Source organism: Bos javanicus, chromosome 4, assembly GCF_032452875.1.
Source record: "Bos javanicus breed banteng chromosome 4, ARS-OSU_banteng_1.0, whole genome shotgun sequence".
Taxonomy (NCBI): Eukaryota; Metazoa; Chordata; class Mammalia; order Artiodactyla; family Bovidae; genus Bos; species Bos javanicus.
The window spans coordinates 14,972,359-14,986,410 of record NC_083871.1 but is presented as its reverse complement, the minus strand read 5'-3'; the positions used below and the strand labels follow the sequence as shown (position 1 = coordinate 14,986,410).

The 14,052-nt window shown below is 50.9% G+C and overlaps 1 protein-coding gene across 1 annotated transcript; it reads left to right on the top strand.

The window, feature by feature from the left end:
• Positions 1–724: 724 nt before the first annotated feature.
• DLX5 (distal-less homeobox 5) lies at positions 725–5,023 on the top strand. The gene is made up of 3 exons (XM_061413508.1): positions 725–1,260; positions 3,175–3,359; positions 4,318–5,023. The coding sequence occupies exons 1-3, from the start codon at positions 906–908 to the stop codon at positions 4,645–4,647; spliced, it is 870 nt and encodes a 289-aa protein (XP_061269492.1). The 5' UTR covers positions 725–905; the 3' UTR covers positions 4,648–5,023.
• Positions 5,024–14,052: the final 9,029 nt, after the last annotated feature.

The following is a 14,052-nucleotide window of genomic DNA, read 5'->3' as shown; positions in this document are numbered from 1 at the left end:
AGGTATTTGTGCTTAAGGCAGTGATTTTTAAAGTCACTGTGGGCACCGGGGATTGCAGGAACTCTTCCTGCCATTTATTGTGCATTCTCAAGTACCCTTGTCTCACCCTCTCAGAAATAAAATTCATCTCCAGCAAAGGAAGTGCTTGCTCTAGATTTGTCTGTCTTTCCCCAAATCGCAAATTTTCAACACATGTAAGTTACAACTTAGCTCCCAGTACCCCACTAAAAATATTGTTCTCATCAGTTTCTTTTTGCCTTTGTCCCACATCCCCACTCCCCCCACTTCACTCTTCAGTGTTCAATTCCACATTCACCCCTGGTGCAGCTGAGAAGCAAGGAGAGACAGTGGTCGACCTCATCCCAAAACATGTGCACTTTCTGAGGCTGCTCATTGGAACACATTGTCTCCAGACAGTACAGAGCTGGGTGCTGGGGCTTCTGCGTCGTCTCTAGAATTCACTGAAAACAGATTGCCTGAGACACCCCTCCTTCCCCCAAAAAGCAACAACTCTGTCTCTCTCTCTGTGTGTCTTCCCCCCACCCCTTCATTTTTTTTCTCCCTCTTTTTTTTTTTTTTTTTTTTTTAAGCAATGCTTTGTTGTGCTAAAACTAGTTGGACGAGTTAGGGTGTTGCTGCTGCTCCGGAGGCCCTGGCCAATGGAACCCGATCCACCCCGCTGTGCGTAAGCGCGCAATTAAGGATTTAACCAAGGCTGTGCTGCGCTTCAGCCAGCAGTCAGCCTGACGGAGACAGAGCCTCCGCGACTCCCAGCCTCCTCCTCGCCGCCGCCGCCGCCGCCTCTCCTCCTCCTCCTCTTCCTCCTCCTCCCTCGCTCCTACAGCCATGTCAGCTTAGACCAGAGCAGCCCCACAGCCAATTCGGGCCGCCGCCGCCAGCGAGCGATGACAGGAGTGTTTGACAGAAGGGTCCCCAGCATCCGATCCGGCGACTTCCAAGCCCCGTTCCAGACGGCCGCAGCTATGCACCACCCGTCTCAGGAATCGCCAACTTTGCCCGAGTCGTCGGCTACCGATTCCGACTACTACAGCGCCCCAGGGGGAGCCCCGCACGGCTACTGCTCTCCTACCTCGGCTTCCTATGGCAAGGCGCTCAACCCTTACCAGTACCAGTACCACGGCGTGAACGGCTCCGCCGGCAGCTACCCCGCCAAAGCTTACGCCGACTACAGCTACGCCAGCCCCTACCACCAGTACGGCGGCGCCTACAACCGCGTTCCGAGCGCCACCAGCCAGCCAGGTACCGGGAGTGGGGGTGGGAGTCAGGATTCGTGGAGAGGGAGATGCGGTAGGACATGGGGGAGCCGCGCCATCCACTGCAATGGGGGAGCACTCGGCGGAAGGGAGTGGGGGCCGGGTTTACAAACGAGAGAGATTCCCGGGCCAGCATTTTAGAGATTCTTAGCAGAAGCAGCCTGCGGGGGGTGTTCGGATCAGCGTCTCTCCTCTTCGGTCCCTTCAGGCGACCGCTCAGTCGCTGGATTCTCAGCTTGCCCGGTCAGGAAGCCAGCTAAACTGGAAAGGGGGTAGGGAGAAGGCTATTTGTTGGATTTGGGCTGGGGGGTAGGCGAGCTCGGTCGGTGGGAATCGGGATGCACGGCTGCCTCAAAGACTCCGTGGGGAACAGTATGGGAGCAGCTGCGAGCCAGCGTGGTATGGGTGCCCGGAGCACACGGGGCAGGGTGGGGGCCCGCGAGCCCTAGCCCGCCAGAGGAAGAGCGCGCCGAGAGCCTTGCGGTTTATCCAAGGCATTTCCAAAAACAAAAAGCCATTTAAAGGTGGAGGAGGTTTGCTGAAGGGTCACGTTATTGCAGCAATATTTTTTTTTTCTCCATTGGGTGCCTAAAATTTGTTTCTCCTTCCCATCTCCTTTTTCATATGCCTTGAAACTTAGTTGGAGAGTTTGAGGGTTAGTGAGTTTGGGCGGTAAGAAAGGTATGAGGTCTCCTTGGAGAGGTTTTGCTGGTCAGGTTTGATCTCTTCCCACCAGTACATTAATAATCCTGCTAATATTAGCATCCCCTGCTCTGGCAGAATGGAGACCACAGTCCTCGTCCTCCACCCTTCCTCTCCCAGGAGCTCGGCGCGCGCGCGCACACACACTCGCACACACACACACACACACACACGCACGCACACCGCAAGGAGAGGGTCTCCGCCCCTTTCAGAGATGGGCACTTTTGATAAGAAGGTACTTTTGTGAAAGGGGACTTGTGGCCCCAGGGCACGTTTGGAAAACACGCGTTCGGAGAGTCTCCGCTCCCCGCCCCCGGCCCCCCGGTCTATACTACCAAGTCTGCTAAATTCGTCCTGATCTGCCGCCCCTTTACTACGAAAACACCCCACCGCAGATTCTTTTTCAAATTGTAACTCTTGATAAACTTTAAAAGATTGCCGGGGTGGGTGGGTGGGTGGATGGGGGCAGGGGGAGGAGAAGTGGGGTGTCTTCGTTCCTTTCAGTGGCTCAGTGCTTCGTGCATACATGAAAGATTTTTTTTTTCCTTTTGGCCAAGAACTTATTAAGTCTATTTGTAAAAGAAACCAGACACATCTGTGCCCTCGCAGATCTGCAGGGAGATTATGGGGGCTGCATAATCGACCCTCTGTCTGCGGCGGCTCGGACCGCTTGCCTCTGAATGGAAGGAGCAGTTTGCTTGTGGGTCTTTGAACTTTGGAGACCTCGGTTAGCGTCTTCCCTGCCCATGCGTCCGGCCTCTGCGGCCGCCCGAACAGACACTGACATAAGGGGGACCACAGCCCGGGCTTCCTCGCTTGAATCCCCGGGAGAGACGGGTCCAGAACTCACCCCAGAGCCGTCGGTGAACACAGGGTGGGACTGAAAACGAATCCGGGTGAAGCAAGAACCTCTGCAAGGGCTAAATCCCGGACGCCGAGAAGGGAGTTCTGCTGTGCCAGACGCTCTGCAAAAACCCAGGAGAACCTGAATAAACAGAGAAGGAAATTAATCAGGCTACCTGGCCTTTTCCATGATGAGGGGCCGGGGGGTGGGGGTGTCCCGTGAAGTAAAGGTGGTGATATGGGGAAAAGAGAGTGAAGGCTGCGTGGTAAGAATTTCAAGGACTGTATTCGCAAGTTCTGCAAAAGGGCCATTGTCTGCCAACGAGTTCTAACCGGGTCTGTTTTGATTATTTAGAGAAAGAAGTGGCCGAGCCCGAGGTGAGGATGGTGAACGGCAAACCAAAGAAAGTTCGTAAACCCAGGACTATTTATTCCAGCTTTCAGCTGGCCGCGTTACAGAGAAGGTTTCAGAAGACTCAGTACCTCGCCCTGCCCGAACGCGCCGAGCTGGCCGCCTCGCTGGGACTGACGCAAACACAGGTAAATCCGGCCGCGGCCTGGGCCAGAGCCCCGGTGGGCTGCAAGTCTGGCTGGACCGCGCGGTTCGGCCCCGGCGGGCTGGAGCCGACTCATCAGGGCACGCGAGAAACTCACAGACAGACACTGACCCCGCGCCCTCCCCTCTAGAAGTCAGGCCGGGTGCCGTCGCCGGGAGTGGTGGGGACGGCAGCGAGACGTCGTTCATCCCCAGAAGCAGTCCCCCGCCCTTCGACTCTACAGGGGCTGAGGGGCCACTTCCCTAGATTGGAAGCAAGGGGAGGGTTGTCTCGAGGACACCCTCGCAGCCTTAAGAAACTGTCTAGTGCTCCGCACAATGCAGAGCAGCGGGGGTCTCAGGCCGCGCGCCTGCGGCCGGAAGCTGAGGGTCACGCCCTGCGCCTGCGGCCGGTCCGAGGTGGGGGGCGCTGTGGCTCGGAGAAGTCCGCCCTGGATGGTCCCCTTCACTCCCACCGCAACCCTACGGGGGCCTACGGAAAAATAAAGAATGTCCTCAAAGCCGAGCGGGAGTGAGAGTTAAAGGAGGCGGTCGGGCAGCGGGGAGACCACTCCTTGGTCCCCCTCCCACCTCGCGCGGACGCGCCCCTGGCGCACTGCGCTCAGGCGGTTGTTTTGGAGACTTTCGTGGCGCCGCGTTGCGTGCTTCCCGCGCTGTGTTACACGTGCGCGCTCGCCGGCGCGGACACTCGCGCCCCCGCCCCCGGCCCCAACCAAAGACCGAAGCCCGGGGGTCCTGCCCCAGCGGCGGCCCCTCTGGGGCCCATGATCCAGGCTGTGCCCCCGGGTCCAGCCCCTTCACCATAGGCCGCCAGCTGCGGGGGGACGCCAGTGTCCGGCCTCCTGGGGGCCGAGTTAAGCCTCAGGTCGCCGCCCTGGGGGAGGCGCGCGGGCAAGCACCTGAGCGTCCCGGTAACGTGTGCCTTTGTTCCCCCCCACCCAGGTGAAAATCTGGTTTCAGAACAAAAGATCCAAGATCAAGAAGATCATGAAAAACGGGGAGATGCCCCCGGAGCATAGCCCCAGCTCCAGCGACCCTATGGCGTGTAACTCGCCCCAGTCTCCAGCGGTGTGGGAGCCCCAGGGCTCGTCCCGCTCGCTCAGCCACCACCCTCATGCCCACCCTCCGACCTCCAACCAGTCCCCCGCGTCCAGCTACCTGGAGAACTCGGCTTCCTGGTATCCGAGCGCAGCCAGCTCAATCAATTCCCACCTGCCGCCGCCCGGCTCCTTACAGCACCCGCTGGCGCTGGCCTCCGGGACACTTTATTAGACCTGCCGCTTTCTTTTGCTCTTTTTTGGGACTACTGTGTTTTCGCTGTTTTCGAAAATCAACCTTTTTAAAAAAAAAAAAAAAAAGGAATTCATATGGGAAAGTTTGGAAAAACGGAAACAAAAAAAATTTCATGTGTAAAGCTTTTTTTTTTTGCATGTAAGTTATTGCATTTCAAAGGACCCCGTCCCCCCTTTTTTTACAGACGAACATTTTTGCGCAACTGTGGACACTATCAATGGTGCCTTGAAATCTATGACCTCAACTTTTCAAAAGACTTTTTTCAATGTTATTTTAACCATGTAAATAAGTGTAGATAGAAGAATTAAGCTGTATATTCTGGATAAATAAAATTATTTCGACCATGAAAGCAAAATGTTTCTAAAAGATACTCCATTTGCCCCCCTTACAATGGGCTAGTGACATTTTGTGCAGGCTATTAAAGGAAGTCAAACTGTAGAGATACAACAAGGCAAAAAGGAAAACAGCACACGGGGATGCATGCATACAGAACCGTAGATGTGCGTATGTTGGATGCTGTACTTTATATGTCTATATACATATGTGGCCTGTTTAGAGTACTGCCATATAATATATATTTAGGTGATTTTTTGCCTAACCACAAAAACGTTTAGATAATTTTAAGTTTAACCCCAAATTGTTTCAGGTAGAAAGTAATGCTGAAACCTAAATACAGCCCTCCCTGTCTGTGTATGAGTAAGAAAGAAGCAGAAATCCCTCAATAACCACTCTGAATTCTAAGCTCAAAGCAATTATGGTGGAGCCTACCCCCACCACCACCACCTCCATCAGCCTCAGTGTATTGCCAGAGCAATTAGACAAATTACACTCCCTTCAAAGGGAGCTTCCAGAGATGAGAAAATGAAAAAAAGAAAAAGAAAATTCCCCTCCTATTACTTTTTTTTTTTTAATCTGAAATCTTTGCAGTGTGGCAAATGGTAGTGCCTTAGACTCCCTAATGTATGATTATAAATTTATCTGAGTTCTTTCACAAGAGGAAAGAATCACAGGACTTGAAAACAATGATGTACCTAAATCAGTAGGCCAAGCAGGGCATGTGGCGGGGGCGGGGAGGTGGTGATGGGGGCGGGGGGGGAGGGTTGGGGAAGGGGGAGCTTCTTTCCGCCAGGAAAGGGAATTGTGAGGTGGAGGAAAGGAAGGAAAGCATTGTGGTCCCATGTTGATTTCACTTCATGTGAGATAATACTCCAAACATAAGTTTATTTCCTTCATCCTCTTTACCACTCTGGTTTTTTCAGGAAGGAGCTCTCCCTGCTTTGCTTTTACATAAAACAGTGGCAAAGCAGGTTCCAATAGGTGGGAAGTTGAACCTGTTTGCAGGGATTTCTCTTTTGTGAAGTCTTCTCCGGGGCGGAGAGGATGGACTTGCAGCAACCCTGGCCTCTGTCCCGTCCTTCTCCCCGCACCTCTGCACATGGACGTCAGCAGTGTGACCAGAGAGAGCTACGGCTCGGGTCTAGAGTTTCGCTCTCAGGCCAGAACTCTAGGTGTCTTTCTGACTGTCCCTTAGTCCGCCTGATTCTGTTTCCTTGGGACACTAAGGGAAATCATTTGTTGGAAATTACAAGATGCAGGAGTTATATTTTACAGCTAGGAAGTCAGCAGTAATAAATTTGACAAAAGAGTCTTCTTGGGGGTGGGGAGTGGAGATTAGAACGTAAAAAATTACATCCTGTCATCTGAGGATTTCTGAGAAGGTTTTTCCAGGGCTGGGAGACTAGACCTGAAAAGGCACGCTGTGTGCCCTGAGGGGAATTTACCTGTGTGTTCTTTCGCCTCTTTCTCTCTCTTTCCTCTGCTCGTCTCCTTCCTTCTCTTCCCCTTGCCTTTCTAACCTGCCAGTTTGGAAAGGCCTAGAGGGGCGTTTGAAGGTTTGCGTGTCTTGTAGGGACACCCTGCCTGGCTCCAAGGCGGCTCGTGGACCGTGGCCAGGGCTGTGGACCACCACCCCTCCTCGCCCACCCCCAAAGTGGTTCCCTTTTCGAAGTTGCCTCCGCCTTTGATACCCTCCAGCTCGTCTTTCTCGGAAGAAGGTCCGGGTGGTGACGCGCCTGGGGGAAAGCCGTGCGGAGCCCACTTTGTTTCTTTGTTTTCTGCACTGGCAGAGAATAGGAGGATGAGGGGGAAAGGTAGAGGGCTCCGTTTCCTGCTTTTCATTCTTGGCTTGTAAGACTTTCCGGAGTTTCCATTACACCGAAAAGCCAGCGTTTTATATCTGGCGGATCCGGCTGGGAGAAATCCCGCGCCCGCGGTTGCCGAGTGCCAACTTCCCCCAGTGCGGGCTCCCCTCGCCGCCCCAATGTGCGTGCTCGGGAAGGTTGGAGGGGGCGGACCCGCTGGTGGCCTGAGGGAGGCAAGAATGTGCCTGGAGCACACTCTTTACTTTTCTACACGCGGAGAGGGCAGATATTTCTCCAGGCGTCCCCATCATCTCCCCTTCTTTCCTGGCTTTGAAAAGGGGATTCCTTCACTACCACACCCCCCCTCGTCCGTCGTGGTCAAGCAGAGGCAAGGGCGAGTTCGGACTCTTCCCGGAAAGAAGAGGGAAGCTCTTCTTTCCTGACCACCCCGCCACCCCCAGCCCTGACACTGCTTGTCGTTAAGGACATCGGAGCCTCGTTGCGATGCGGGCGGGCGGAGCGCGGCGCGGACAGACTTGGTTTCAGGATTCCTTCCCTTGTGCTAACCTCACTTCTTCCACTCGCAATGGCCTCTTCTCTCGCGCGGTTTTTTTTTTTGTTTTTTTTTTTTTAAACTTGGTCTAGGAGTCGTGGACAAAAATATTCTGGCAAACCAGTCTGCAGCGGGTTTTCCCTGGCACCGCGGGGATTCTCCCTGGGGAATTTAACTCCCTGCAGTCCTGCGCCCAAGGATATAAAAATAACAGATCCTCAGCAAAGACTAAAAATATCCGTGTGATGTTCGCCTTCCTCCCACCCTCCCTTCTTCCCTCCATTGTTTATTCCTATATCTAATGTAAACGTGTACCACTCCCCGCCGGCATGGTCCCCGAATGCCCGACCCCTCTATCCTGACCTCTGCCTGCCCCTTCCGATCTCCACTTGCCTAGCTGTCAGTCTACTGCTCCCGAGATGTCAAGCTCACCCCCAGATTTCATTTTCTTTCCCTTGGGCTTCTTCACCGCGCCCCTGTACTCCCAAGCCCCTGTCTCCATCCGCAGACCTCCTCACAAAGCCCAGGAGGCCGAGGGCATGCTGCTGGCACGCCCGTATGGCTCTTTGGTGCCCTGTCCTCCTCCCGGGCCCTCCTGTAAAAGGTGATATAAATTGGCCTTTGTTTGAGGCTCGTGTTGGGCTAGGCGGATTTCTGCCCCTTTCCCCCCCTTTTTCCTGGCGGCCACCTCCTTGTGGAACAGGGGGCGGCCGGGGGAGCTGAGAGAAGCCGCATTCCTGTGGGTGCCAGGCGGCTCCAGTGCTGAGCCACAGGGCCTGAGACACACACACACAGGAACCCGCAGACCTCGTTGCCCTTGATCTCGCTCGCTCGCTCTCGCTCCCGGTGGGGCACCCACCCGAGAGCCCGTCCACCCACACTCGGATCCACCCAGGTCTCGGCCTCGGGCAGGAGCGTGTTGACCTGCACACCAAAACACGCACACACCCCCTTCCGACGACACGCAGGCCAGGCCAGGCCAGGCTAGGCTCTCCCCGCCCATGCCAATCCTCTCTCTCCCGCCCCTTATCCCACAATCCCAGACGCGCCGGCTGGCCTCCTTTGGCTTCTTTGATCCCACCGGACGCCCCACGGCTCGCGGCGTCCTGGCCGCGCCGTCCTGGGAGTCGCCCACAGCGCGCCAAGGCCGGGCGGCGCTCGCCTCCTCGCAGCGCGCCCTGCAGCTTCCTCTGGCCTTGACACCATTCGGTCTCCGGAGCTCTCCAGCCCGAAGCGCGAGGGACGTCTCCTGGAACCCTGCCCCTTGACCCTCTCCTGCCCCCTCCCCAGCGCTTCTTTTATTCGAAGAGAGGGACCTTTAGGGCTACCCAACCACCACCCCCTCCCCGCCCCATCCCGCAACCCCGGGATGGCGCGCCTCCCCCTGGCCACTGGGATCTCTCCAACCCGGAGCGCTCCAGCCCTCCCCTGAGGCACGCCCTGAGGGCAGACGCCCTCCGGCACCTCTGGGAAGCGCGCCACGCCGGCGGATCCGCCTGCGGTCACCCCTCTCCTCCGCCCAGAAGCACCCCCTCTCACAGCAGCTGGGCGGAGGCTTCAGCCTCGGGGGAGGTTGGGGAGGGGGCGCTGCGGCTTGCTCCCGCCCTCCGCGCTCTCCCAGGTTGCCTGCGAGTGTTGCACACTGTACGTGGTTTTTTCAGAGTCACAGCGAACTCTGGGCCTCGAAAACAGCCCCAATAGCGGTAGCACATGTGGGATTGGCTAAATATTTTTCTACGCAGTCCGGTCTCCCACCCCCGCCCCATCCTTTTTCTTTTGCATCTGACAAGCTTTAGGTTTCCGGGTGGTACAGGGCAGAAAGTACACGTAATGTCGACCGCGGAGGGGCGGGGGGAGACTTACCTTTCAATCATTCAGGGTTGTCGGCTGTAATGTAATAACTTGTTTTATAGGTCGAGCTCTAACCATAAAGATAGGAACCGAGGGAATTTACATGAGTCTCTCTTTAAAAGAGAAGAGAGTCCTGATTTGCAGCAATTAAGTGTCTTTGCTCTTTTGTTCCCTGGGACTTCGTATTTACTTCTGCTTTACGGGGACCCGAAGGAGTCTCTGCCAAAAGCGCACGTATTATTGAGTCTGTTCCACATCCTAAACCAAGATTTATATAAAATGGTGAAATACCACACATTACGACCTTTCGCCACAGGAAGGGGAAAAAAGTGGCTTCAAAACATCATTCTACACACACACACACACACACACACACACACACCCTCTAAGTTTCAGTAAGGATTCTCTGTCAAACCTCCACCACGCACAGTCTAGTGTGTATATGTATATGTATATATATATATATGAAGTAGGTGAAGGTGAAAGGCGGTAAACAGTCCAAGCTATGATTTATTTTAAAGGTTTTTGTTTTTTTTTTTCTTGCAAAGGCGAGAAGACAGAAATCTGCCCCTGGAAGCTCGTTGTCATTCAAGGACTATTTCTGCCCTTTGCCATTTGCAAGGTGGGAGAAGAGGGCGGGGCAAGAGGCAGGATATGGACTCAACTTTCATCTGTAAGCAGGGGTCACTAAACAGGGGACATTTCATTATTGCCCTTAAATTCACAGGAGCTAAGAAAGCCTGCTTGCCACCCCGCAGGGTGGCCCTGGCTGGGTAGCTCCAGGGTTTGCTAGGTGGTGGGAGGAGAATCATCACACATTGTCCTAGAGGCTGGAAAAGATGCCCAGGAAATTCTCAGTTCTCATGGTGGGAAAAATAAGCTACTGGGAGTGTACCAGATTTAGGTCTCCCTGATCAGGACATCCCCACCAGGAACCAGAAATTTCAGCCTGGGCAGGGTTTACCTTCCAGAAGGCAGCAGCTGGAACCCAGAGTCTGCTTTAAGTATGGAACCAGCACAGTGCTCCAGTGTCTCTCCAGACTCTCTTGCTATAATTCTCTAACTCCCTCTCTCCTCTGTCCCTCCAGTTTAAGGATACTGACCTTGCTCTTTAACAAGCATATCTGGGGGCAGGGCCAGTTCTTTATCAAAAACACCAGACTTTCTGGAATACAAAAAGAAATACATCAGTGACTGGTAGGAAAAGAAGCAGCTGGACTGGTTGACATGAGAAGGGGTGGGTTAATTAATAAAAGTTAATGGTAGGATTAAAGCCAATAGCCAGCCAAGGTGAGTAGAGAAGAGGGCTTCCCATCCGGCTTTATTTAATTAGCAGCAATTAATACATTTTCTGCTAATATCCTTTAGGACTCTCAATGACTTGTTCTCAGTGAAAGAGAATGGAGATGAAGCTCAGGAACACTTACAAACACCCAGGGCATTTTGCTCTGATGACAGGAGAGATTGAAAATTCATTTAAGAAAATGTTCATAAACAAGTGACAGGCACTTTCTGAGTCTGCCTTGGTGGAAACAATGATGAAACTGACAAATGTTCTTTGCTTGGGGGAGGGGCACTTTTTTTTTTTTTTTTAAAGGATGATAATGCTTTAGGAGAGAGAAGGGGTGAGGGGGAAGACAGGTTTAAAAAAAAAAAAGAAAAAAATTATTTCAGACACCAGGCAGCAGCAGATGTAGAAGCCCTTGCAAACACATCAGCCCTCCACATATTGAAGATTTGGACACGTAATGCTTCAGACTACTGATTTGCTATTTTCTTAATTCCCACTCTTCTTTTTCCATATGAATCAAACAGTCTTTTGTCCTTCAGGGTTTGATTTGATCGCTACTGTTCACATTTCACTTTTGTATTTTCCTCTTCCTATACCATTACTCATTGAGTGCCCTGTGAAATTACAATCGTACATTTTCAACTCAGCAACCCATTTGCAGTACAAAAATAGGGTCTAAATAATGGCTGAATTAGCCCTACTGGACAGTTTCAGATGTAACACTCTGTAATAATTATATTGCAGGCTGGATTAGGATGCTATTATCATAATCTGGACGTTTACAATTATCTGTAATTTGCAAAGATGCGCCAGGTCTTGATTACAGCAGTTTTTTTTTTTTTTTTTTTTTTTGTATCACGCTAACCATCACTAAACAGTGACAGTAATAACAGCTAATTTTGCTGGCAATATAAGAGGTGCTGGGGTGTGCAAACAATTTCACACCTGGATGTGCTCACTCAACCAAGAATATAGAGAAAGAGCTTCTGCTCTGAGACTCAGAAAAATATTCTCCTCTGCTTCTGTTCAGTATAGATTTCTAGACCCTGATCATTGCTTAAGAGAGATTCACTGGGGGTAAGTTTTTATTTCTTGCATACTACAAGACACAGCTCATATTTCTATTCTCACACAAAGCTGTATGTATTGCTGTTGTAATTTGTTATGGACTGCAACTTTGCTCTAGAGATGGTTTTCATTTCTGACCTTTTATTCTACTTTAACAGTAAAAGGGTTGTGGTTCTGGTGAGTTACAATGATTTGGGTGAGAATGGGATCCTTAAGAAGTCGATCTGTCTTTTTTTGCTTTCTGTGCTGTTGATATTTGGTGCAGCTTGTGACTGGAAACTGGGACATACACCAGGTTTCTGTAAGGTATGAAGGGAAGTCTGCTGGAGATTCCAAGCTGAAATATACTTTGAAACATTGTTACTCAAAACTAGTCCTAGACAAATCCATGGAAGTCTTACACGTGGTGATGGTTTTAAGATTGGGGGCCTTGCTTCTGCAAACAGAGCTCGCTAGGGACAAATGTCCCTTTAGCATCACAGGTATGCGGACATTAGCAACGGGCAGGTGTAGTCTGAATCTTTCTGACTTTATAGTCCCTTTGACGCCTTCCTATATTGGGGAGAAAGTTTCGGAATAACTGGCCTCCAAAACCACTTTAGGGCTGCTTTACAGTGTCTTTGCCTTAAGCTGGGGGCGGGGGAGGGGGGAAGGCGTGGGATGCTGACCGTAGAGCTGTGGCCTGAGAGGCCCCAAGGCCGAGACCTTGGGATTGGAAGCCCGATTGGCTGAGATGCAGAGTCGAGCTGTGGAGCCAGGGAACCCGTTTGATTTAGGGACAAGCCAAGGAAGACTCTCGCAGACGCGGTGCAGTTCTATCTATAGATGACGCTGTTTCCTGACCCTGTAGACTCTGGAAGCAGCTAGAGAGTTTACGGGTGGGAGCCTGAGAAATTTTTGTTTCTCTCACCTCAGCACAGAAACAGAAAGGCCTTTCTCTGGAGGGACGCTTGTGCTAAATTATGTCAAAAAAATAAATGAGATGCTTATTGGCACCGAGAAGAAACTTCTCCCCTTCACTCTCACTCTTCGCCACTCTCGTTCCTTTCTTTTAACTTGAAAAATATTGTCAGAACGAGGCTCTAGAACTCGAACTCTGGGAAGTTCCAACGTGGGGAGGCGTAGTAGACGCTGAGACTTCACCCACGCCCCTCCTACCAATCCCTCTCTGGGGGATCAGTTTACTATGGGGGTCAATACCTTCTAAAGAGCGAAAATTATTAACCCTTGCTGTTCAGAGGACCTAGAGGAAGCCCATTTCCAATGCCACTTCCTGGGAGGACCCCTTGATAGAACGTCCTGTTTAATTAAACTTGTATTAAGAGATAGAAAGATCCACACTGGAGCATCATGGTAACATCTCCAATGTGTTGATGCATTTTCTGGGTTTCAGAATTACATGCACTCTCAGTGGTTTGGCGTGTGTCTGGTGATTTTTTTAAGAAAAATCAGTGTTGGTTTCGATGTATGGTAGCTTTCTCTAACGTAATTTGAATAATTCAGCAAAGCCCCACTACCAGCTGTACTTCTGCAGCCTCTTCCATTCTTTTCAGCATTATAATTTTGGTTAATTTTCAATTTTAGGTCCTACGTCTCTGCAATTTGTGTATGAATAACAGAATAATTTCCCTCTTTTGTTTCGCCTTTCCTGTTCCTGAATCTAAATAAAGATGGCTTTTTAGTATTAAAAGTGGAAGAAAATTACAGGTAATTATCTTTGACGGTAAAAACGCTGTAATCAGCGGGCTACATGAAAAATTACTCTAATTATGGCTGCATTTAAGAGAATGGAAAAAAACCTTCTTGTGGATAAAAACCTTAAATTGTCCCCAATGTCTGCTTCAAATTGGATGGCACTGCAGCTGGAGGCTTTGTTCAGAATTGATCCTGGGGAGCTACGAACCCAAAGTTTCACAGTAGGAAGGGGGAAAAAAGAAAAGAAAACATTTTTCCTAATGTAACAATACGAATGCTAGAAAATGACAAGACTGATCGGTTTTAAACCATTCTGAAGACTGACTGAGCGTGGAAGTTGCTCAACAAAAAAAGGAACGGGTATATTGGTAAGTAGTCTTTGCTTTGTGTCTAATTATAGTGACTGTCCTTTTGCACGACTGTATGTCGCTGTCATTATATGGAGCACTCTGAGTATCTCTATTGACTTCTGATAAATGGCTCAGTGGTTTCAAGGTTCATAATTTGAAGGATGCCCAGGTCTGTAGCCATTAATTCTCGCAGTATGGGGCTTCCTGCTTGCATGACGAAAGGACTTTTCATTTTCATTATTTCTGTGCTTTCTACAAGATCAGAAAGAAGGATGTATTTCATCCAGGATTGTGTGTTTTCCTATCTAGTTAGCTTGCAAAGGGTTGTAAATGTGAAATAGTCATAATTGTGCATTTAGTTTCTGTTTTTTTCCCTCTGATTCTTTCCTTTTTTTGTTTAAAAAAAAAAAAACAAAAAGCTGCTTCCAAACAAAG